Raw genomic sequence first — 10,232 nt, forward strand, 5'->3', positions numbered from 1 at the left:
ATTTGTTCAAATTAAGTTCTTTTAAAATATTTTTATTTAATATTTGTTTTTAAAAATATTTCTCTCTCTTTGTATTATGAATAATTATGAGATCCTCTTTTTAAATGACAGATAAAAAATATAAATCTTTTTCACAATATTTAATTTCTCTGAGATGTGATTGTATATTAGCTCTTTTACTTCTGGTTGTTGCTGAGAGTTTAAATGTTCTCATAGATCAAGTCTCCAGAGGGGCTCCGCTTACAGGCGACAGTCTAGAAAGAATAATAACAAAACATCAGACAAACTCAGCCTGCATAAGCCAGATGCAACATTTTGATCCAGTTTTTAATTTTAGAATAAATCACCTCCATTAGTTGGCTGCCATAGCCTCTCATCTCCAGATCTGTGGAGCAAATACTTATTTATTGTGATGAATTATTAAAATCACAATTTAGATCAACAAATTTTCACTTTTGAAATAGAAAAACAACAAAGATATAAGAACAATCAACATCATTTAAAACCAATCAAAAGTATTACAAAGCATTTAAACTAATGAGAGAGAAAGAGGATGCCATGTTTCACCACTTCATTTATAATTTTATTTATTTTTAATGTTTTGCAAATCCTAAAGAAAACCTGTAAACATGAGGAGAAGTGTGTCAGCTGCTTTCTCACCTCTCAGAGATCTCTTCCTGTAGGAAACAATCAGAGCAGCTGATAGCAGGACGACGATGACGGCCAGAGTCACAACAATCACAATCAGAGGAAGATCTGCAGAGATTAACAAGCTGGTTTTTACTGACACCTACAGGCGGATCATGGTACTGACTATGGACATGTCAGGGTTAATTCATTTCAGACCTCCTGATCTTCTTCAGAAAGTTTTATCTCTAAAAATAAAATAAAATCTGAACATAAAAACATAATAACTAGAGTTGCACCAATTCATTAGCAGCTATTATCAGCAGATCGGTGATCTGCCACTGTCCTCTTTTCCCTGCCATGAGAGAGTTCACTGACACATCCATCATCACGGCACGTTCACAGTTAACAATATTCACTCCACTGTTGCCAACTCAGCAACTTTCCTGCTACATTTAGCAACATTTCAGACAAAAGAAATTGGTATTGGCCAAAATCAGAATTGTTAGGTCAGGCTTTTAAAGATCGGTAAACAGAGATCGGCCAGAAAACAGTGATCTGCCCTAATTTTAACAAAGGTTACAAAACGTTTATTAGTCATCCAAACACCATCATCAGGATGAAACCATCAAACTTTCTTCTTTGTGTTAAATGCCAGAAACTTTCTGCTCACTGTCACAACTGATAATGTGTGAATGAACACAATCATTTTCTATAAAATGGTATTATATTCAGTATATTAGAGATGAAACTTCTTCAAGAGGGTAAACTCCTGGTTGTGTTGAAAGTCGACCTGCGGTGGAAAAGTCTTTAACTGACACTGAACTGATGTACCTGTAGATGTTGCTCTGTAATTCTGGTCCAGAGGTGACGGACCAGTGGTTTCAGAGGAGACTGTTGGATAAACATGCATTGTGTAAGAGTGTCCACAGGGTGTATTTATTTGTGTGTTTCTATATGTTTTTTAAAACTCACCATTTGTGACGATGTTAAAATCCACGTATAATTTTTTTTCAGAGCTTAAATACGAAAGGCATCTGTATCGTCCGGAGTCAGACTGGGTCAGATTCTTAATGGTCACATAAAAAACATCTGAAGATTTGTGTTTGCTATGACCAATGCTGTATCTGCCGCTCTGAGCTCTGACTCCATCGGTGTAAACAAGAATGTTTTCTTCTTCTTCACATCCTCCTCTGCAGAAATATTTGGTTTTTCCAGAGGAACCAAAGGAACAGGCGACTGTCAGAGAGCTGCCAGCGTCTTTATAGAGGTGATGATCTTTGCTTCCATCCAGCAGAGCTGTTAGAATAATCATCAGTTACTTTCTGATCTCAGCATGATGCAGTCTGATCACTTTAACCCAGTTTCACACTGGGAGCTGCCCAGTTCAACCAGTCTGAGGCTGGAAGAGTTAAACCAGCAGAAACTGGATTCTTCATTTCATCCCATCAACAATATTTGGCTAAAAACTAAAATCAAACAATCATTTCAGAATAATCCAGTTTAGTTTTGTGTAGTTTATATCCATGATAATTTAGCTCAACAGGTTTAGTTTCATGTTTTCATTCAACCAACTTCAGTATAAGATGAACATCAGCAGCTCTGTGAGCGACTGAAACGTCCTTTACTTCTTTAGAACAAAATGCAGCTTTAACATAAACTCACCTTCTGCAACAACAGCTTTGAATTTTACGAATGTAGAAGGAGAGTCGCTCAGACCACATCTGTACAGTCCAGAGTCAGAGTGGGTCACATTAGAAACTCTCACAGTTAAATTATAAGACTTGTCATGAACTCTTTCAGAATATTCAATGCTGTTTCTTCCACTTGTTTCTTTATTAGACGTTGTGTTAATAAGAACGTTTTCTCCTTGACAGTTTTCTCTGCAGAAAATCCGCCTTGGTCCAGGTGAGAGAGAGCATGTAATGGAGAGGTCTTCTCNAATTTATCCTCTTTGAGTAACTTTCTAACCTAGTGAATAAAAGGCTTTGTGTAGTGAGTGCATGAGTCCTAATGCTGGGTGAGATCAACTCATTTTAATTCATGTAAGTCTGCCAAACCTCCATAACTCCATCAGATCCCAGACAGCGATTTATTGATCGACTCTGTTCACTCTGTGATGTTTTCTGTGTGTAAAGTTAAAAATGTCTCCATATCTGCTCCAGATGTGTGAATTATAATCAGTCAGATCGACAGACGGCTTCAGATTTTCCCATCAGCTTAAAATGAAGTCAGAGACAGAAAACATCCAGGTAACATGATGCCAGGTGTTCCCCAACATTACAAACATCTTTCATGATATTACATTAGTAACATATCACTACAATAACTGCAGTTATTTATACTTCTGCATAAAATACATTTGTTATCATCTTGATTTTACATTGAGAACTTTCAACTGTTTAGAAAGAAAATTAGACAGTTTTGACTTTTTCCCAACTCATGAAATGAGACAGCAGGTTATTCCAGTTTTAATCTGTTTCTATCGTCTACATGGACGTTATGAATTCATTTTAATTAATCTATCAGACAGGAGTTTCTCTGTAAACCTTGGAGAATCTGTGTCTTCAGCTCCATTTACTTATGGAGTTCCTCAGGGACATATTCTGGGGTTGGTTTTATTTTCATATCTAAAATATGTAAATTAACAAACTAATAAACTATCTACACATCTGAGCTGCTAACGGTCAATTCTTACGCCTCAATCTTTAGAGTCTGTTGATTCATTGAAGATGCAGCTGAAGACACATTTATTAAAACTGGCAGTTAAATAGTTTCATGCTGTATGATGTTATATTTATCCATATTTGTACTGGAAAACTATTTGTGGTTTTTGAGCCATGAAAGGTTTTATATAAATAATTGTTTTTTTTTCACATTTTTTCATTATCCCAGCACTGAACTCTTTAGCAGAAGAAAAAGCATTTTAGCATTTAGCATTGGATCCATTTCCACCCAGATGTGAACCCAGGTTGAATCAGTCTGTAGGGTCAACCAAAGGTGAAGCAGCTCCGTCTGAAACATGCTGGTAGAATCTGCAGATTCTGTTTCTGTTTTTGGGTTTCAGATCGTTACTTCTGCTTCAGACTTCCTGTTGATCTGTGAGGATAAACATGGCGGCTGCAGAGCTGAAGCTAAGTTATGGTGGAGTAAAGCGACTCATCATGGCTGCTTCCATCCACCCGAGGATCAGCGTAGAGAACATCCGTCACGGTTCCACAGGAAGCTCTGGGGCGAGACGCCGCCTTCCTGCTGGAGAACTTTACTTCTGCATAGACGACCAGAACCGAGACGTCTTCAGTCTGAAGAAAGAAAACAAAGTCAGGAAAAGTTGGAANAAGATCGACTACAACAAGATAAAAGTCGAGTTGACGTCGACTAGTCGCGGTGACATCATAGTGAGCAAAATGCTTCACAACAGCTAATTGTGCATCACACAAACTCGTTTTGAGCGTCAGGCGCGTCTGGTTTACACAAAGCCCATGTGGAGGCATTTCGAGCGGCATGATTTGAACCGTTTGGAGTGTTGAGCGTGTCCAACGCGTCCAACAAACCACATAGACGGTGAATGTAAACCAGACTCGCCTGACGCTCAAAACGCGTTTGGTGTGAACGCATCAAAAGTGCACACAGTAGAACCTGAAGCGACAGACGCAGTTTTTGACATGCATTGATGTGAACGCACCATTGGAGGTTTTATCAGTTATATTCATGGCAAATATTGATTAAACCCTCCTGCTTTTAGCTGTATATTGTGTAACACAGCAGAGAAGAGTATTATATTTTAGATAAATGGGCCAATAGGTTCGGCTATCGGAGCACAGTGGAGTGTTTAAGTGACACACAAAGGCATTTGGATGAATTTAAAGCACCAGCTGGCTTTAGTGACATAAACCATAAAAATCACAAACAATTGTACAAGACTCACAATTATGAAAATAAAATTACACACAATAAAATACATGAAATAACAGAAATACTTGGCTAAGTTCTAGTCCCTGGTGATCTGATTTCTACATCGTGATAGAAAAACAGATCAATCAGTTCCCGTTCAGGTTCGACTCAACACCGTTCACAGGAGGAGAATCTCCTACACAGCAGTTTGTTACAGTGTCCCAAATAAAAACTGGTCCAAAAGGTACTGTCCAAAATCCTGGGATGAAACACTAAGAGAGAAAAATGTCAGTCAGTCTCTCACATAACCAACGGTGTGTGAAGATGTGAGTGACACAGGCCCACCACACCGCGGGGTGCAGCAGGACTCCAAATGGNGAATTTTACGAATGTAGAAGGAGAGTCGCTCAGACCACATCTGTACAGTCCAGAGTCAGAGTGGGTCACATTAGAAACTCTCACAGTTAAATTATAAGACTTGTCATGAACTCTTTCAGAATATTCAATGCTGTTTCTTCCACTTGTTTCTTTATTAGACGTTGTGTTAATAAGAACGTTTTCTCCTTGACAGTTTTCTCTGCAGAAAATCCGCCTTGGTCCAGGTGAGAGAGAGCATGTAATGGAGAGGTCTTCTCCAGGTAGCCGATAGTAATGGTTAATTTCCTTGAAAGAACCACTGTTCCCAACCTGCAGAGCTAAAAGAGAAAAAGAACAGTTAATATCAGAACTTCCTGATAGAAACTACAATCTAACCACATTTTCTACATTCTTCAAGCCTACAGGCTGTACAACATCAGGAGGATTAAGAAAAGAAAAGACTAATTTCCTGAAATCAACTCAGAAAGAACAGAGTTCATCTGAAACCTGCAGGTTGTTCCTCCAACATGCAGCTGAATTAAATACTAGAACCTCCTAAAATCCTGTGTGAACCTAATCTGGTCCAGACCAGTGAATTACAGAGAGCTGTTATGTTCAACACGTCCACCAGAGGGCGCTAGAGGCTGGATTAGGAACAACAGATGTAGATAAATATCTGAACTTTTCCTAGTTCAATATAAACATTTAAACAGTCAGAAAATGATTTCATTTGCACAATAATATCATAATATTCATGCTGTAAAATAACATGAAGGGTTAAATTTGATAAAAGCAAAAGGATTGTTCAATAACTGGCAAAATATACAGAATTTAATAATTTATTTTGTCAACAACTAACTTTGAATCAGAATGAAAATTTTAAAACTGGCCAATCTAATGCAGTGATTACTGACCAAACATCAGGCTACATTTGATCAAACTGAACTTTTGGGAATCTCCAATGACACTAGAGGCCTTCATTTTCTTCCTTTGAAAAGATGCTTTGTGGCCTTTATTTGCAAGTAATGCAGGAGAAGCAGGGAAAGACAAAGGAACCAAGAACTGGAGTTGAATGCGGGTCGAGGTCCTTCGAGGCGCCGCTCCAACCACCGCGCCATGCAACGCCCCAGCAGAGGCCAGCTTACCTAAGATGACCAAACTCTGATGTCGGGTGACATGATCACAGCTACACGCATAAAATTCACCCAGAGATCAGCAGGACTGATCCAGGTTCTGCTAGAACCAGAACACCAAGCAGCAACTGAATTTATCTGCTAAGAACAAAAAATGATATGAATATTTATAGATCTGAGTCAGCGAACAGGACTTCAGCTTCTTATAAAACCCCACATCAGAAAACATCACAGCGGCATCATGCTAACCAGAAGAACGTGAGCTTCAACCGTTCTCGATTATCATCAAGGAATAAATGACAGCAGCTGATGAATAGAAACACTAAACACAAGAAAAGTCAACATGGCAGCAAAGACGAATAAAACACTGAAAATCAGAAGCTGTGTCTTACCGACCGTCTGTAAAACCCTCTGCTTTGTGATTCAAGACGGAGAATTTGGTCTGAGCTTTCCCATGACTGCTGCTGTCGCCACTGGCAACGTTATCACCATAGCAACCCGAAGCTTTCCTACATTTTCAGTAGCAAGGATGAAATTTACAGCAGTCAAAAAAACATTAAGATTGATGTTGATTGGTCAAAGTTTTATTATTTTTTTCCCTAGAAACCAAGCTGCCATTTCAGGAGTCACCAACATTCAGCTAAACTTTAATATTAATATTTGAAAATTCAATCCATTTCTATTGCATGAGAATGTTTGCATGGGTTATTTTCTAGATTTTTACCAACATAGGAACATTGGTGCCCATCTTTAGGGGTTGAAGGTTGTGAGGCGGATCTGAACCAGAACCGTTCTGCTGTGAGAAACCGACCACTACTTCAGTTTCTCCATTCAATTAAACAAAATAAAAATAAAGTACTCACAGACTACAATGAAGCAGAAAAAGATGCGACTGGTCTTCATGTTGAATCTCTGATGGTTTCCTGCTTCGTCTCTCGGACCTCTACTTCTCCAGCTGAAGGAGGTTCTTCCTCAGACGTAGTAAAATCTAAATGGTCTTCTTATCTCCTCCCAGTTCCTGCTTTAAACTTTACCCTTCACTCCTCCTCTCAAGCTTTAGCTGCAGTTTTGTGTCTTCATGTCTTTACACAGTCAACAACATCTTTTGTTTTAGTGACTAAAATATTTCATAGAACTTTTAAAACCTGTTATGAAATATTATCCATCCATCTCCAGCAGATCGGACCAGTTCTCTCACAGGAACCGAATGTTTTGGTTCTGTTCCTCAGCCGTCTGATGTCTGAAGATCCCATCCTGCCCAGGAGGCTTCTTCCAGTGCTGAGGAGCTTAAAGTTAACCAGTAAACAAACAGCAATATTTTTAGTTTATTTAGCCAAAAATAAACCATTTTTCAGTCATACATTTACCATTATTATCACACACACACACACACACACACACACACACACACACACACACACACACACGCGGTTGAACAATTTCTTTTAAGATCGACTACAACAAGATAAAAGTCGCGGTGACATCATCGTGAGCAAAATGCTTCACAACTAATTGTGCGTCACACAAACTCGTTTTGAGCGTCAGGCGCGTCTGGTTTACATTCAAAGCCCATGTGGAGGCGCATCGAGGGCCGTTGCGGCGCATTTCGAGCGGCATGATTTGAACCGTTTGGAGTGTTGAGCGTGTCCAACGCGTCCGACAAACCACATAGACGTTGAAGGTAAACCAGACGCGCCTGACGCTCAAAACGCGTTTGGTGTGAACGCATCCAAAGTGCACACAGTAGAACCTGAAGCGACAGTTTTTGACATGCATTGTTGTGAACACCGCAGGGTGCAGCAGGACTCCAAATGGAAACGAAGGAATCCAGTTCCAGTCCAGGTGGGAAGGCTCGCCGTCGAATTCCCAGGAGGAATCCACCTCAGGAACAATCCAGCATAAAACCCTGACCTGTCAACAGACCGGACCAGCAGAAATATAGAATTTTATTAAGCTGTTCTAGCCTTAATCCTTAAATCATGTTGCTATAGACACCATATCTGACATCAATTTATCAAATTGCTCCAATTTCCAATAAAACAATTCTCTTTTACCTCAGTTCACTTTTTGTAAATTGTAAAATAATTTTTCAAACACAATATTAAACATTACATTTTACCCAAAATCAGTAAAAGTTTACATTTGAATAATTAAGTAGTTAAGATAAAGGCTGTTATTCAACAACAATGTGATAAACAGAACCAAAACCCAAATGAAAGGCACAGAATATGCTCACCGATCTCAATGCGACATGTTTGGGACAACAATATGGTGGCTCTCAGTCCGGACACATGGGCCACTAGATGATGTAACAAGGCATATTTTTCATGCTTTAACCTCAATAATATCAACTTTCATCATGAATAAATTACGAATATATTATATTTTAGGCTTTACTTTCAGCTGAACGGAGAACGAGATGAACATCCAGGAAACCAATAGGCAATAAGAGCAAACGAGGCTAACGAGGTAGATGCTAACACCGACTAGCAGTCTGACAGTGGCATGGCAGCCACTGGGCAGCTGTGGCTACTATGAGTAGCCGTAGTGTGAAGTACTTTGGGTCGTCTGGACTTGATAAATGGGCTAAAAGTGATTTTGGCCATTATTTCAGGAAAGGTGATGGTTTTGATTTTTTGAAGGTTGATATTCCTTTTTGTGCTTCTGTGCAACACTTTGGTCAGTGTTGCAGGTGTTTCTAAATGTGCTACGGAAATAAACTTGAACTTTGCGCTGCCTTGATTCTGTTGATTTATTTTTATAATGCAGCTGATTGACTCAGATTGGCTTAACTAGTTTTAGGCTGTTTGATGTATGCATGTTGTGTGTGAAAAGTTTTATACGAATACAGTTTGGTTTCTTACTCCTTAATGCAATCTGAAGTTTTTATTTTCTCTTCCCACAGTGGCTGGTATTTTGCTGTTATTTTTTCATTTTGCACTGAATCCATTTGCAGTCCCTCTGATGAAAGCCCAGGTTGCATGTTGTAACAGCAGTCTGCAGGGCTGAGCCTTTCAAACAACCAAATTAAACCTGAGGTGAAGCGTTTGCAGGCCTTTAGTGTTTGTAGGAGCAGAGCTGCAGATTCTGTTTGTGTTCTTGTGTTTCTGATCGTTGTCTCAGCTTCAGGTTTCCTGCTGATCAGTGAGGATAAACATGGCAGCAGCAGAGCTGAAGCTCAGTTATAGCACAGCGGCTCATCATGGCTGCTTCCATCCACCCGAGGCTCAGCGTAGAAAACATCAGCCATCATTCACTTATGGTCTACATAAAGTAAACTTCAATGTGTTGGTCTGAATTCTTGGCCCTCGTTTACCAGTCCTGAGGCGTTTTACAGAAACTTGTTTTGCTGCGTCTTTTTTAATGTGATTGAGACATTTGACGCCCCAGCCCTTACAGGACGCACAGTGGTCCACTCCATCCTGTTCAGCCGTTTTCCTGGTTTGATAACAGTGACATGATTATCGACCGGCAGAGAAACTTTAATTTCTAAAGTTTATTAAAGCTGTCAACAACAGAAGACTTGTCCATCCATCATGTTGGCGCCAGAGTCTGACCCAGAGAATGAAGACGACCAACCTGCAGAACCACACATCACAATGGTGTAATTACTGTATTTACATCCTCTCCATTCATACCTACTATCTACAATATGCAGCGTAGTTCAGCTACAGTGTCCAGGCATTTCAGACACCTTTTTAAATATTAATGCCAACACAGTATTAATGACGTAATTGTAGTATGACTATGAATCATGTCACTTTTGCAGAACACATGATTTGGATCATGGGTCTGCAAGACAAAAACAGAAACAAAAACCAAATAATTATATCCAAAACATGCAGTACAGTTTTATCCTACAGGAGGAAGCTAACAGCTAGCATACAGCACTAACAGAAGCAGAAGACTCAATGCTACTATCAAACCAACGGCCAGGATGTTGCCATCACCACAACATTCATGTCTAAAATAAGCTTTGCTGTCATTTTAGCGTTACTAGTGCTTTGCTGCGTCCCTCGTTTCTGTAGGCAGAAGGAACTGACCTTCAATCAGATGCAGTCTTTTGAAAATCCCTGTCGATACCAGCAGAGGTTCCTGAAGCTCTCATCCTTCAGTGCTCTGTACAAACAGACTTCCCCACTGATATGAGAACATTCCTGAGAAAAACAAAATTTAACCGGACACCTTGTAGAGCAGGGGTGTCAAACTCCAGTCCTCTGC

The 10,232-nt window shown here is 39.6% G+C and overlaps 1 protein-coding gene and 1 long non-coding RNA gene across 2 annotated transcripts in view; both read right to left on the reverse strand.

Annotated features, from left to right (window-relative positions):
• LOC103130533 (polymeric immunoglobulin receptor-like) overlaps nucleotides 1–3,230 on the reverse strand; it is an 11,519-nt gene extending 8,289 nt beyond the window's left edge. Inside the window, exons 1-6 of the mRNA XM_016665993.1 lie at nucleotides 3,209–3,230; nucleotides 2,293–2,562; nucleotides 1,603–1,926; nucleotides 1,462–1,521; nucleotides 661–756; nucleotides 348–385 (exon numbers count right to left, since the gene is read on the reverse strand). Coding sequence (XP_016521479.1) covers nucleotides 348–385; nucleotides 661–756; nucleotides 1,462–1,521; nucleotides 1,603–1,926; nucleotides 2,293–2,562; nucleotides 3,209–3,230 — 810 coding nt within the window. The remainder of the gene's footprint in view (nucleotides 1–347; nucleotides 386–660; nucleotides 757–1,461; nucleotides 1,522–1,602; nucleotides 1,927–2,292; nucleotides 2,563–3,208) is intronic.
• Nucleotides 3,231–8,731: 5,501 nt separating this feature from the next.
• On the reverse strand, nucleotides 8,732–10,232 carry LOC103130527 (uncharacterized). The gene is made up of 2 exons (XR_475225.2): nucleotides 10,055–10,232; nucleotides 8,732–9,590 (listed from the first exon to the last, which is right to left on the reverse strand). It is a non-coding gene; the product is annotated as an uncharacterized LOC103130527 (long non-coding RNA).

This window comes from Poecilia formosa, unplaced genomic scaffold (genome assembly GCF_000485575.1).
Source record: "Poecilia formosa unplaced genomic scaffold, Poecilia_formosa-5.1.2 Scaffold644, whole genome shotgun sequence".
NCBI lineage: Eukaryota > Metazoa > Chordata > Actinopteri > Cyprinodontiformes > Poeciliidae > Poecilia > Poecilia formosa.